At 51.5% G+C, this 13,195-nt stretch overlaps 6 protein-coding genes across 6 annotated transcripts; 2 read left to right on the top strand and 4 right to left on the bottom strand.

Annotated features, from left to right (window-relative positions):
- The first annotated feature begins 105 nt into the window (after positions 1–105).
- Positions 106–1,631, top strand: TrAFT101_007747 (uncharacterized protein). Its single transcript, XM_024898730.2, has one exon. It carries the CDS (start codon positions 174–176, stop codon positions 1,338–1,340), a length of 1,167 nt encoding a protein of 388 aa, XP_024759146.2. The 5' UTR covers positions 106–173; the 3' UTR covers positions 1,341–1,631.
- Positions 1,632–1,714: 83 nt separating this feature from the next.
- On the bottom strand, positions 1,715–4,628 carry TrAFT101_007746 (uncharacterized protein; the record flags this gene model as incomplete). The annotated part of the gene is made up of 2 exons (XM_024909995.1): positions 1,715–3,642; positions 3,710–4,628. The coding sequence occupies 2 exons, from the start codon at positions 4,626–4,628 to the stop codon at positions 1,715–1,717; spliced, it is 2,847 nt and encodes a 948-aa protein (XP_024759147.1).
- Positions 4,629–4,706: 78 nt separating this feature from the next.
- TrAFT101_007745 (uncharacterized protein) lies at positions 4,707–5,346 on the bottom strand (the record flags this gene model as incomplete). The annotated part of the gene is made up of 3 exons (XM_066128133.1): positions 4,707–4,753; positions 5,064–5,108; positions 5,160–5,346. 3 exons carry the CDS (start codon positions 5,344–5,346, stop codon positions 4,707–4,709), a joined length of 279 nt encoding a protein of 92 aa, XP_065984250.1.
- A 1,451-nt stretch (positions 5,347–6,797) lies between these two features.
- On the bottom strand, positions 6,798–8,146 carry TVP18 (Golgi apparatus membrane protein tvp18). The gene is made up of 5 exons (XM_066128132.1): positions 8,016–8,146; positions 7,896–7,953; positions 7,809–7,824; positions 7,526–7,630; positions 6,798–7,474 (listed from the first exon to the last, which is right to left on the bottom strand). The coding sequence occupies exons 2-5, from the start codon at positions 7,930–7,932 to the stop codon at positions 7,174–7,176; spliced, it is 459 nt and encodes a 152-aa protein (XP_065984249.1). The 5' UTR covers positions 7,933–7,953; positions 8,016–8,146; the 3' UTR covers positions 6,798–7,173.
- Positions 8,147–8,813: 667 nt separating this feature from the next.
- Positions 8,814–11,174, top strand: TrAFT101_007743 (uncharacterized protein). The gene is made up of 4 exons (XM_024900585.2): positions 8,814–9,397; positions 9,452–9,719; positions 9,793–10,534; positions 10,624–11,174. The coding sequence occupies exons 2-4, from the start codon at positions 9,479–9,481 to the stop codon at positions 11,024–11,026; spliced, it is 1,386 nt and encodes a 461-aa protein (XP_024759149.2). The 5' UTR covers positions 8,814–9,397; positions 9,452–9,478; the 3' UTR covers positions 11,027–11,174.
- Positions 11,175–11,258: 84 nt separating this feature from the next.
- On the bottom strand, positions 11,259–13,122 carry TrAFT101_007742 (uncharacterized protein). The gene is made up of 4 exons (XM_024901984.2): positions 12,907–13,122; positions 12,725–12,816; positions 12,267–12,628; positions 11,259–12,189 (listed from the first exon to the last, which is right to left on the bottom strand). Exons 1-4 carry the CDS (start codon positions 12,911–12,913, stop codon positions 11,391–11,393), a joined length of 1,260 nt encoding a protein of 419 aa, XP_024759150.1. The 5' UTR covers positions 12,914–13,122; the 3' UTR covers positions 11,259–11,390.
- Positions 13,123–13,195: the final 73 nt, after the last annotated feature.

The following is a 13,195-nucleotide window of genomic DNA, read 5'->3' as shown; positions in this document are numbered from 1 at the left end:
GGTAGCAGTCACGTGGGGGCGGCAACTTATCGATAAAGCTGCTCTGAATCTCTTGCGTCACAATGCTTCAATGGCCCCTTCGGTATGGCTCGATCCCGGGAGATTTCGCGGGGTCACCTCTGAACGAAACATTGAATTCCTTTTTTACCTTCGCGTCACATTGCTGAGGCAAAATGGACAATTCAGGCGGAAACAATGCCGGCGGCGAGGGCGGCAACAAGAATCCCGACTACAAACACATGAGCCGGTCGGAATACATGCGCAATGCCAGAGCCGCCATCGAAGAGCGCCGCCAGTTGGCTATGACGAACCGCAAGCAATTCGAGCCCCAGATCCACGAACAGATCCAGCGCCTGTTTCAAAATTACGAGGCGCCCTTCTACGCACAGCTCCGCGGCTTCGGAAAGGCCCAGACCCTCGCCCTGGCCGAGTCTACCGTCCTATCGCTCGCCGCAGTAAACAACAGGGCCTTTGAGGACCAAGAGACCCAGGCCCTCACGGAGCACTTCCTGTCGAGTGTTCACAACCTGCTCGCGTGGAAATGGGCAATGACCGGATTTGCAGGCTACATGGCCTACCGTGGCCGCAAGACATGGCGCTTCCCCTTCTTCAACCCGGAATTCAAGCGCTTCAGCCCCATCGGCGGCAGCCCGGGCCTCAAGTTCATGTGGCACAGCGCCCGCTTCGCCGCATACTACGGTACCCTCTGGGTTCTTGGAGAGCCAGTCTTCCAGGGCGCAAACTTTATGCGACAGCGTCGAGAGATGGAGCAGGATCCTAGGCTACGAGCGCTCTTACACGATGGAGGCGCCCAAGGCGCCACTCTGCTCGGAGGCAGCCCGGAAGCTCGCGAGCAAATCAATGACGCATGGGAGTCAGCAGCGCAGTATGAGAACTCGAATCAGCAATACAGAGAACCCGAGCAAAAGGCCCCAGCTGCTGCACCAACGCAGTCCTCTTGGACGTCATACCGCAGCTCCATGACACCACCTCCGCAGCCCCAGCAACAGCGATCTGATGCATGGGATTCTTCCTTTACCGATGATTTTGATGACGCCTCACCCGTCGCACCCGAAGCAAGAAGCAGCTCAGATGCCTCAAATAACTTCAGCGGCTCAGCGTGGGACCGCATCCGACAACAAGCCCAATACCAACCTTCTTCCCAGCAAGGTCGGAAGACATGGGAGAAGCCTCAGTCTGGAGGCGGATGGGGATCAGAGGCTGAATCAGGTGCGCAGTACCAAGGACAAACCCCCGGGAAAGCTATACATTTTCGAGCGCCGATGAGGAAAAGAACTTGGCCAGGGGGCAGGCACAGCGAGAGTTTGATCGCCTACTAGAGAGGGAGCGCGAGGGCCAGAGTCAGGAGAGAAGCTCATGGAGCAGAAAATAGCTCACATGCACAAACTAGCTTATCCTATGTATTATATATATGTATGTGCGTATGTTATTTATAGAGAGTACACATCTCACTCAAATCTCCAAATTTTTCTGTTTTGGCCCAAGTCTAATTCACACAAAGACGGTAAAGAAATCCTTAGTTATACTGTCAAAAGAGTGAAATACAGCTTCGATTTAGTGGTAGGAGCGAGTTTATGTCTCAAGACCTTGATGTAGCTAAAATTCAGAAAGCAAAACTAAGGGAACCAGTCTCATCGGTAGATCTGTGCACAAGACCAAAAAAAGATGGCCCGGGCACATCAAACCACCTACTCTAAGCCTTCACCTCGTCTGCAACCTCAACGGGTTCTATCTCCTTTGTATCATCGTTCTGTTCCACTTTCGCTTCCAAAATGCTTTCGCCAGCCATGTTTGCCGCAAGTGTTTCTTCCTTCACTGGCTCTTCTGATTTCTTGACTTCTTCTAATTTCTCGGTTTCGCCCAACTCTTTGATCTCTTCAGGCTCCTTGGTGATTTCGAGCTCTTTGGCGCTCTCAAGGATCTTGGGTTCTTCAGATTCAGTCGAAGGTTCAGGTTCCGGCGCAGTCTCGGACTGTACAGGCTCGATTGAAGCAGCGGGCTCAGCAGCTTCCTTGGGAGCTTCGGGTTCTACCACCTTCGCAGCGTGTTCCGTCTCTTTCTCTTGCTCTGCTTTAGGCTCTTCTACTTCAGCGGGTTTCTCATTCTCTATCGGCACGGGAGGCAGTCTTTCTGATTCTAGTACGGTTTCAGAAGCTTCCTTTTCAGGGACCTCAAGTGAGTCGGAAACAACATGAACGTCGCCATGATCAGGATCAATGTTCCAAATTGTCTGCGGCTGAGAAAAGCATAGCGTGACAGCGGCGGGCTCCTTGGCTGATGGTGCAGCAGCAGCTGGGGCTGAGCTCTTGGTTGGTGCGCGACGCTGTGGTCCTCTAGCCCGACTTTTTCTAGCATCGGACAGTATGACTTTATCTTTTTCCTCCACCGCTTCGGTCTTCTCCGCTTCTTCCTTCTTCGAAGGCTGAGGTCCAAGCTGCAGACGCTTATTCAAATCGCTCATGAATCCAGCCTGTAGAGCGGCAATCTTGCTTCCAGCAGGACGAGAGGGGACTGGGGGCTTGGGCTTGGAGAGTTCCCCATCCTTTGAGTCGGCTGAGACCTTTTTGACAGGCCGAGTAGGTACCAGCGGCTTGGGTACATCTTCGCCGCTAGTCTGTCTAGTGGACTTTGGACGTTCAGGAATAGCAGGCTTATGTGAAAGCAGTTCAGTTAGCTTCTTTGAGGGCCGGGCGGGGACTTCAGGCTTGTTCTCGCTCTTTGGCTTTTCCTCTACCTCTGCCTCGTAAAGAAGACTCTCTGGAGTATCTTCCCAGACATCCTTACTGGGGAATCGATGACCTGTACTTGACTTCCCACTCTTCAGATGGGGTTGGTGATCGACCCAAGTAGGCTTAGGTTGCTCCAAGATGGGTAAGAAGTTGTGCTTTTTGCCGTTTGCCTCCTTCTCGGCGAGCTCTTCTTGCTGCATAGCAAATATCTGAGCCGGAGTCATGGGGCGATTCTCAGGATGCGTTGACGACTTCCTTCGTTGGGCGTCTTCCTCTGCATTTTCCTCTGCATTATCAGGGGTTGAGACCTCCGCGGTGTAGTGAACACTGGTCGGCGCATCTTCCCAAACATCTTTGCTAGGGAAATAGTGACGTGCTTTTGACCCGTCTTTGCTTTCACGCCTTTCGTCCTCCTTCTTGGCGGCCTCATCAGGGAACAGAGGTTCGTATTCGCGAACATCTTCCAAAGGAGTGTGGTCAAAGTCGAGGTTGGTATGAGCGTTGTAAATGCTCGTCGGTCGACTAGAGGGACGGCTAGTTGGACGACTTGTGCCATCATACGAACTGCTGTTGCGATCGAGATGGGGCCGAATGGCTGGCTGCTGAGCGGGTCGCCTAGCATCCTTCTCAATCTCATCTGCGGCAAGAATAGGAGCCTCGAACTCGTCCCCACGGGCTTCGACCGGGCTTTCAGCGCCATAGGAATACTGCTCTGGATGCTTAGGATCGTCGACATGAATAGGCTTGTTCTCAGATGCACCGGGGTCCTCCAATGGTGCGCCCGTGTCAAGAACTATCGAGACTGGACGCGGAGTAGCCATGCGGCTAGCATACTCCTCGTGAGCTTGGAACGCAACTTCTTCGTTGGGAGTTCCATGCTGCTCACTAAAATCTGTACAAAGTAAGATTAGCCAAAGTTGATGCTGGTTAAAGAATTAAATCCAAAAGTCTCTACCAACCTATAGATTTACGGTTAGCTGTGTCTCGGACTAGCTTGTTGAGATCGCTGCTGCTCAGAGCAAAATCGGTCTGGCGATGATCGTGCAGCGGGGTATGATGCTCTCGCTGCATAACTTCAGGGTGCTTCTTGTAATAAGCCTTATCAAGCTCATCCTGAGGTTCCACTCCGTGGCCGTGCATTCCATAGCTTCCAGGGGGAAGACCACGAGAGCTGAGCTTGCGGCTATGGTGTTTACCGCTTCCATCAGTCGGGGCAGGCGATGGAGCTTGGACGTCTCCCAGATGCGGGTTCATGGGGACTCGCTGTCCAATTTCGGGAATGCCATGTTCATCATCAAGCTGCTGGTCCTCGCTTGTAGCAGAGAAACTTGTGCTAGATTTCTTCCTCAAGCCATTGCGGGAGGTTGATCGGCCTTCGAGATGTCCTGGCTTTCCAATGCCAAACGAGGCAGCCCTGTCCGAATCGGTGCGAGTGACATTCATAACCCGCTCTTTGGCACTCGCAGCGGGGAGAGAAGGCTTAGGGGCATGGAGCTTGAGGTCCTGGGCGACAGTGCGTGTCTGCTCTGCATCCTCGGTTCCCGGTCCTTGCAGCTCGGAAGTGATGACGCTATATTCCAATCCCTCTTCACCAACAGAGGGCATCGGCACACTCTCAGAGTGATCAATGCCTTCGCCAGAGCCTCCGTGGGAGTTGCTTGGGCTAAGCTGGGTCCCAAGAGGGCTCACAGTAATTGCGCCATCGGTGAAGGGCGATTGGGCAAATCGATCGGGATTAGGTGACTTTGAGCGATCGATTCGCTTGTTAGCCGGTCGTGGCGGGATCAGAGGTGTAGAGCTGGCGGCCGCGAGGTCTTTGGCCGGGCTCTTGGACGGACGAGGGGGGATGATTGGCTGCTGCATTGTGGGTGCCGTCATAGTATGTAAATCATTTAAAGAAGTAGATATAAAAGCGTAGCGAAGTCGGAAAAGATAAACAGCTTATCAATTGTCGTATTAACTGTATAGAATCGAATCTCGAAACGGATTTGGCACGAAATGTCCTAGAGAGAAGCCACGAAGAGTCAGTTGTGGTGTTGACTCGGCAGCGGAAAGTGGGATGTCACAGGACTAAGGCTGCAACACAAAAGGGGTGCCCAAAGCCAGCGTGCGAAACCCAATGAGCCCATTGATCGCAGCGTCAGAATTGGGATCATGGCAATGAGCAGCCCTTCACAGGATGCGAATCGATTGCACAGCAAAGATGCGTAACAGAGGAGTCATAGGGGGACAGCTGGCGGCCAGCCGTACTGTATGACGACGATGACCATCTGTCCCCCACGGCGTCATAGCATGGACATGGATGCAACTTACCAATTGCGATTGCTTCTCGAGCCGGTACTGAATACCTCAATAGAACTACAGGTGTAGCAGCATGAATCGGATTCTAGCAACGAAAACAGCACAAACTGCAGATAGTCAGGGTTGAAGAGGCTTTCCAGAGCTGGAACTGTCGAACAATACCGTCAGGTCCTGGTAGCTTATCTATGCCGACGCCGCTATTGGGAGACGGTTGGGAGGCCTGTGCGCTAATTCTGGCAAGCGATAGCGCCTCATGGGCCGCGGGGCGTCTGTCAAATACTGTGTGGCTGCTCATTGAAACGGTGGCAGCCCCGCCCAATGGGACGCTGGGGGCACAGTGCAGATAGCCCGTCAGCCGCACCGTAATCCTGTGACCCCTCTACGCCACACACGCTGAACCGTGGTCAAGCATTCAACTGGCGTTACACTGCGCGTCTTATATGTAGGTACCTCCTACTACTGATGCATCTGCAGGCGCTCAACGGAGCGCAGAGTGAGTACGAGCTGGTGGTACAGAGACGCGTGGAGTGATTCCTCATGATCCATGAAAAGCAGCAAATCTCGAATCTCTGACGGAATAGCGTCTTCATCGCTCTCATCGTCATCCTCAGCCGAGTCCTGATTGCGTCACTGCGTAGACAGTAGCTTAGCACAATCCCCACCACCGAGATCATTCCTTCATAGCTGGATAAATCGAATCGGGTGACCTGTAAAGCTAATGCGACTAAAAAAACCGGCATCATGTAGGAGCAAACGGCAGAGCTTCACGCACGCCGCATGAGAATTTTTCTCTCGGCTGCTCACCGCCAGTAATGCCGCCAAGCACCCAAATTGACAGACACACCTCTTTGATTCATCTTCATTGGCCGGGAGATTTGTTTGTGTACATTGTTGGTAGTGCTATTCTGCATGTCTCCTTATTTAGTTAAAGAAGTTGCCGCCTATTAGGAGCTGCAAGTGATTCGACCTGCAGCGTCCCAACAGTGCTTTGAGATCTGCAGACTCGGCTCCCCGTCTGTTGTATGACCTTTGTTTTAAATGGCTAAAGCGTCTGTGTGATTCTCAACCCCTGTATGCATGGCGTTGTCACTTCCCGCGACCATTTTCATTGGTCATAGCCTCTTATAATAGGTATTCATCTATATTTCGAAACATTATGGATACTTGATCTCCCGTTTGCTTTTGTTCTTTGTTTTGCTACGCTGGACAAGCAGAATCATTGCCAGGTACATCCACTTCTACATCATCTGCTGGAGCTGTCAGACGCCACAGGCGTATGGAGAGCCCACAATTCGCAAATGTTTAGCTACTCATATGAGAGATACAATCAAGATGCGCCAGACTTCAGTGGAGCAGGAGAAAAAAAAATCTGAAATGCCCTCGCCCATTCTGGTATTTCTGTGTCAGCTTCAGATGCTGAGTAAGGGCTGATGCGTGATTCAAACCCAAACTCTAGCCTTTTGAACTTCTTCACCGATACTTAATGCGGAAATGCAATTGTAAGCTACATTACAACAGAAATAAACTTGATCATTCAGACAGGCGCTAGTACCTTTCATCTGTGAATCTTCTTTTGGAGTATGGATACAGCATATCAAAGGCCTGTTCTTTGGCCACAGTCGCTGAACAATGGCCAGCCCAAGATCTGACACGATGCCAATTGCTAGACTCAAATCTCTATATACCGACTATGACAATCTGGACACCATGAACCAGAAAGAAAAATAAGACAATGAAAATGAAGGATAAAAAATCAACAGTAAACATCATTTAGAAACTCTATTTCACTAAACATGGCCCTGTGAGAAACGCACAGAAGCAGCTATTGAAATCAACCATATAGGTCATGCCTCATTCCTGACGCCGGAATACCCTTTGGATAAAAAGGCCCACAAACACCCCCAGGCAAGCAGTCAGAAGAAATACAGGCTAGAAAAAATTCAACTCATTTGCCTTGCTTGCAAAATTTTTTTGTCCAAGTCCCAAGTCTCATCACTCCGCCCAGCTCATTCGAATCATACGTCGTTTCATGCAATAAAACGTATCGTCAAAAGTCTTCGTCTCTGCTACTCTCCTTGTCCCCTTTTCTTTCTTCACCGTAGATGCCAGGTCACAAGAGCCTTTACACAATCATCTGTGCAATGCCTGCACCACCAAGGGTCTTGCTTCCAATGAAAGCCTGGCCCTTGAGTCCAGCAAGGCCGTAGCAGATGGCCGTAAGCGCTAGGAAAACGGCTGCTGCGATCAAACTCGAGCTCACAACGATAATGCTGAGAAATTGGATGAGAGACATGACGCCGTAGGTACCTGCTCGGATATAGTTGGACGAGACCTTCCGGATGAGTTCGTCGAACTTGGAGGATGTCGGGCAGATTCTGAGCAGGAGAGGCACTTCGATGAACAGGATGACGAGAGATGAGGCCCTTGTCGCCTGATTAGCAACCAGTTTATTTCAGAAAGCGCAAGTTACTTACAGCGCAAGGGCGCAGAATATAATCAAGAGCGCATGCCTAGAGAATAGCGTAAAGATATTGGCCAGCCCTGTTGCGAAACAGAGAATCATGGACAGAATGCCGAACCTAGAGTTGGCATTGTGTTAGAAAACATCCTCTCTTTCAGTCTATTCTAGGAGGTAAAGCCTCCGGCTCTATATCAACGTCGCGCATCGAATCGTGAGACTGGTTCGAACAGCAATCTCGCTGAAAATCATATGCGAAGAGCCAGGAGCAAAGAGCGGTTGGCGCATCAGCGGCTTACCATTGTCCGTAGATACCTGTTAGGACATGGTCAGCATCAACGCGATTCAAATCCACGACGGTTTCGACGTTCGCAAAGGCCACATACTGAAATTTCGAGTCTGGAACTCTTCCCTGAGCGTCATTTTGGCGGGTTGTAGACGAAGCTATCCGGCAGCTATTAGAACAGCGTATCACTCGTAGTTGGCGATGCGCGCAGCGGCCTTACAAATCGAGAGTCGATTGAGAGACGGCAAGTCAAATGTCAGAATCGCGCGCTATGCAGCCTGAGTCGAGGATCTGGAGACGATTTGCGGGTTGCGGGTTTGTCGATGGCAGAGGAGGAAGTGGAATGTCAGGAACGTTGTCCAAGAGACGAGGGTGACAAGCCTTCTTCTGGCCAGGTAGATTTAGTACCCCTTGCGGTATAGCGGCCGAAGGAGCGAGTTTCCACGAGGAACGAGGCGGGTACGAGATGCGCCAGGTAGAGAATACGCGCTGCTTAGGGGCGAGGCACAGGGCTTAGCGGGCAGAAACGAATCTGCTGCGCCCGCTGTTTTGTACCGGCGACCTGGCGCAGGTACCCCGTGCTCTGAGACGGCGACAGATGCTGTATCGTAATGTAAAGCTGGAACCCTCAATCAGCGTTTCAGTTTTTTCTTTATATATTACCTAGTACATACTATATATTATATACTCCAATTCAATTCCCCTTCATCACCACGCCTCTTCTTTCACAATCCTCCAGGCATCATTGTTCACTCTAGGCATCTCAATACATTGATATCGCCCGCATCCTTTGTGACGTAGGCCAGTACGTGGCAAGGAGGCTACGGCGAAATCGCTTGTCCAATCTTTCATCTCATTACTCTATGCCTCGTACAAATACTGTATGCTACCTACCTGCCTACTACAGTAGGCGCTGTGGCGGAGTCAATGTCACTGCTGATTCGCCCTTAGCACAGCAAATGTGCCTTTAAACTTTGCTTCGGCCCTGTGCCGTCTCCTCAAAGTACATGCCTGGACCAGTCCAGACAAACAACGAACCAGCATAACGCTCTCGCCACAACATGTGAGGGGCTCGGTTTTGATCTCCTTCTTTTCGCCTGATTATGGATTTGTGCGCTCTCCATGCGAGCACGGCCCGTTGATCCGGTGCCTGAGCGTTATTTATCCAGCCTTACCAGCGTAGACGGATCGTCGACTACGTAGCAGACTTGCAGTGCATCGGCCGGCATCTGGAATATCAACCCTCCCGGCTCCATGCCCTCCATGCCCTCCATGCCCATAGAGTAACCGCCAAGCCAAGCCCAGAATTCGAATTCGCCTTCCGCCAAAAGGAACCAGCCGAATACGACGATGACTCCTTATCAACAGCACGACTGTGGGGAATCAGTCCAGGAGCATGTGAGGCTATGTCAACTGGGACTGAGCGCCGTTCCAGACTCGATTCCCCACCGGACTCCTCAACGCCGGGCCGGTGCCGAGGGACGGTTACATCATATCACTCGCCGTATTTACCAACACACTTCTGCATAACACACCAAAGAGTTCTTAGCGAACATAGCTATTCTCTTGATAAACTTTAGCATTGTGATTTTCGTTCGCAAGGTATCTATTCTGTGGATCCTATGGCGGGATGCACCTGAAGCTAATTGAAAACAGTCTAGTGGTAATACCCTCATTGCCAACATGACTTTGACTGTTCTCTCAGATGAGCAGGTCAAGGATATCCTAGAAAATCTGAGCCTAGATGAGCTGGAGGATTTCCGAAAGACACTGGCCAGTGCTCTTCATGCCTTCTCTACAAGTCTGGGAACCGATGGCCTAGGCGTCTTCCAGCAGCCGCATCGAGTATCCACGCTGCATCCCGATACTCAGGCCACGACGCTGTATATGCCATCATGCGGTCCCTCTGGCATGGGCTGTAAAGGTAAACATACACATACATTCAATTTATAGAGCCTCACGCACTCTCAGCACTCATCAACTGACATTCATATAAGTGGTATCTCTCACTTCCGGCGAGGCAGCCAAGGACCCCACCATCCAGCAAATCAGTCCAACCGGCGTCGTCAACCTGTTCTCTCCAGACGGAAAGCCCATTGGTCTTGTCCACGCCAGCACCCTCACTGCTTTCCGCACTGCCCTCGCCTCGCTATGTCTCGTCTACCGCCGCAACCACGTCAAGACGATAACCGTCTTTGGCAGCGGCATGCAAGCCTACTGGCACGTCCGCCTCGCGCTCATGATGAGGGGTAGCACAGTCAAGCACGTCAACATCATCAACCACCGCTTCTCTGACAGCGCCGGCCGCATTCTAAAGAAGTTTGCCATTATCCCTCCCGAAGTAAAGGCGCGGGAAGGCTGGGAGGCGGCCAAGTTTACAATTTTGACACCTACGTTCCATGAGTTCAACCGCCTACAGAAGGAGTATATCCGCAACGCCGACATTATCTACTGCTGCACACCGTCTCGGGAAGAGCTGTTTGATGCCTCGATTTTGACGAACCATGAAGGAAGAAAGAAGGGCAGGCTCATCGTTGCGGTGGGAAGCTATACACCAGAGATGAGGGAGCTGCCCGAAGGTCTCCTACAGCTGGTCACAAAGCCCCGTGAAAAGGGCCATAGACATTTCCACAGACATGCCGATGAAGGTGGCGTTATTGTGGTAGACACACTAGACGGAGTTTTGTCAGAAGCTGGAGAGATCATTGCCGCAAAGATTCCCCCCACCCAGCTGGTTGAGTAAGTGCCCATAGCATATCATGCACGCCGCATATCCATACAATACATGCATCTATATAGATATAGTGAGCTAACAATTGCCACCCCAGACTTGGCGAACTTGTCATGCTTCACAAAATGGCCGTCGACGAATCAGAGTCCGAAGCCTCCGACGTCATGTCACAAACTTCCTCCTTCTCAGAGCTAGACATCTCCGACAGGAGCCCCTCCATGAATACAGTTTACAGCGACATGCCATCAAGCCCTTCGAGTCCGACATCTACATCTACACGCAGCAGATCGCCGTTTGGTAAGCACTTCCGGAAAACCTCGAGCAACGTGTCTGATAAAGACAAGGAGAAGCAAAAGGATGACGCCCTCTCGCGCTGGCTACGGGACGGCACCGTCGTGTACAAGAGCGTCGGGGTGGGTTTGATGGACTTGGTGGTTGGAACCGAGTTGGTTGAGATTGCGAAGCGGAAGAATATTGGCACGCAGATTGAAGGCTTTTGAATAAGATGGCATAAGACGATTAAAAAAAAAATGTCCAGTAACAACAGATACAGCGTTGGATATTTAGAAACGATGATGGCATGGGAAGCATAATGGTTTGGCCGCGCCAGCTGCATAAACACACTATACGGATTCATTTCAATTTTATCTTTGACATATTAAAAAGGGAAAAAGTGATCAAATGTTTAAGTGCATTGGCAAATAGTAAGAGTGCTTAAAAAGAATCAATTTCCTCGGTAAATATCAGGTATCCAATAGTTTCTATATTAGATTGTTCTCCCTATATAGGTACGAGAACCAGTAACAAAAAAAAAGCTCGTTTTCTATTCGTACAAAATTCAATTTCATATTACGCCAGTATATTTTACTCGGCGACCCAAACGGCGCTCATGCCCATACCAGTACCAATGCACATGGACGTGTTGCCAATCTTCTTGCCCGTTCTCTTCAGCTCGTACAGCAGTGTGGAAACCTGTCGAGCACCAGTGACGCCCAGCGGGTGGCCAAAGGCAATAGCACCGCCCTTGGGGTTGATCTTTTCATGGGGGATTTCCAGCTGGTTGGCGCACCACAGGCACTGGCTGGCAAACGCCTCGTTGATCTCGAAAATGTCGACATCGTCCTTGGAGATGCCGGCCTTCTCGAGAGCCTTGGGGATGGCCTTCCAAGGGCCCTGGCCCATGAGCAGGGGCTTGACGCCGACAACGGCGCCGGCGACGTACTTTCCGATGATCTGCTGGCCGAGCTTCTCAGCAGTTGAGCGGCGCATCAGCAGCACGGCGGCAGCGCCGTCAGAGATCTGGCTGGCGTTACCGGCGTGGATGCTGCCGTCCTTGGCAAAGGCAGGGCGAATCTTGGCGAGTGACTCGGCGGTGATGCCGTCACGCATGCCGTCGTCGCGGTCGACAATAACCTCCTTCCACTCTTCGGTCTTGGGATCCTGGACCTTGGCCTTGACGGGAGCGATTTCATCCTTGAAGAGGCCGGCCTTCTGTGCCTTGACGGCCTTTTGGTAAGACTTGGCGGCGAAGTCATCTTGGACCGCTCGGGAGATGCCAAGATCCTTGGCCATGTCCTCAGAGAGCTTACCCATGGGGACCTTGCAGTTGACGGCCTCCTGGTTCTGCTGGAAATCATCAGAGAACTCGGACACGGCGGCAGGGCTGTGATGACACGTCTTGTTAGCTCTTGTGTCCTCATTACTTTCAAGTCTTTTTTTTTTCTTCCTTCCTAAACTCACCCGTAGTTCAAGCTCATGCTCTCCGCACCAGCACCAATACCAATATCAATCATACCAGCCTTGATCTGGTTGGCGACGTCGATGCAGGCCTGCAGACCGGATGAGCACTGTCGGTTGAGAGCTCGGACAGCGGTGTCCTCGGTGAAGCCAGCAACGAAGGCAGCAGCACGAAACTCGGTAGCACCAGCGCCGGGAGCAAGCACGTTGCCGACGGCGATATCCTCAACAAGGGCAGGGTTGATCTTGGAGCGCTCGAGAACGGCCTTCAGGACGCCAGCAAGGAGATCACCTGCGGGTGTGTCCTTGAAGCCTCCCTTGCCGCCCTTGGTGAAGGCGGTACGGCAGGCGGCGGTGACGACGACCTATTGCGATATCCATGTGAGTATTTGGTATGTATATGAGATTTCGACTGCGCGTGGATGATGAAGAGAAAGGGGGGGCTTTGTGGCAGAGCGTACATCGTCGGGGTGCTTCTCCAACAGCTTCTCGCGGCCACCAGCAGTGGGGTTGCCAGAGATCTGGCCTCCGATCTGAGAAATCCGTGCGACAGCTATAACGAGGCGTCGTGTTAGCTTACTAGACTGGCGCTGAAGAAAAAAAAAAAAAAAAAAACAGATGCAGTAGTACAAGAATCACTTACCGCTCATTATGAAGGTGTGGAAAAGCTAGAATACAAAGATCAAGACGAGAGTATGCAACGGGAAAGGGATGGATGCTTCGGTCTGTGGTGACGGAGGTGATGGAAGGAAGAAAAAGGCTATAAAGGGGGCAAGAATCAAAGATGCGAGAGAAAAATGGATGCAGTGCACGGCGTATATAATCAAAGCAGCAGCTGGGCTCCGGTTGACCTCGGATGTTTTGTCAGTCTCCCAAAATGTCACAAAACGACGTCGTAGCGTCAGCCCTCCACGTCGGCCGAGGCATCTCTG

This window comes from Trichoderma asperellum, chromosome 4 (genome assembly GCF_020647865.1).
Source record: "Trichoderma asperellum chromosome 4, complete sequence".
NCBI classification, from domain to species: Eukaryota; Fungi; Ascomycota; class Sordariomycetes; order Hypocreales; family Hypocreaceae; genus Trichoderma; species Trichoderma asperellum.
The sequence above is the reverse complement of the archived record's forward strand: the minus strand, read 5'-3'. Positions and strand labels throughout refer to the sequence as shown.

Excerpts from the sequence above, each read along its gene's own strand:
- TrAFT101_007747 (XM_024898730.2), top strand. The coding sequence starts at position 174 with ATGGACAATTCAGGCGGAAACAATGCCGGCGGCGAGGGCGGCAACAAG.
- TVP18 (XM_066128132.1), bottom strand. The coding sequence starts at position 7,932 with ATGACGCTCAGGGAAGAGTTCCAGACTCGAAATTTCA. Across the intron at positions 7,475-7,525 it reads ATATTCTGCGCCCTTGCGCT|GGCCTCATCTCTCGTCATCC; the intron begins GTAAGTAACTTG and ends TCAGGCGACAAG.
- TrAFT101_007743 (XM_024900585.2), top strand. The coding sequence starts at position 9,479 with ATGACTTTGACTGTTCTCTCAGATGAGCAGGTCAAGGATATCCTAGAA. Across the intron at positions 9,720-9,792 it reads CTCTGGCATGGGCTGTAAAG|TGGTATCTCTCACTTCCGGC; the intron begins GTAAACATACAC and ends CATTCATATAAG. Across the intron at positions 10,535-10,623 it reads CCCCCCACCCAGCTGGTTGA|ACTTGGCGAACTTGTCATGC; the intron begins GTAAGTGCCCAT and ends TTGCCACCCCAG.
- TrAFT101_007742 (XM_024901984.2), bottom strand. Across the intron at positions 12,629-12,724 it reads TGGAGAAGCACCCCGACGAT|GTCGTCGTCACCGCCGCCTG; the intron begins GTACGCTCTGCC and ends ATATCGCAATAG. Across the intron at positions 12,190-12,266 it reads AGCATGAGCTTGAACTACGG|CCCTGCCGCCGTGTCCGAGT; the intron begins GTGAGTTTAGGA and ends GTGTCATCACAG.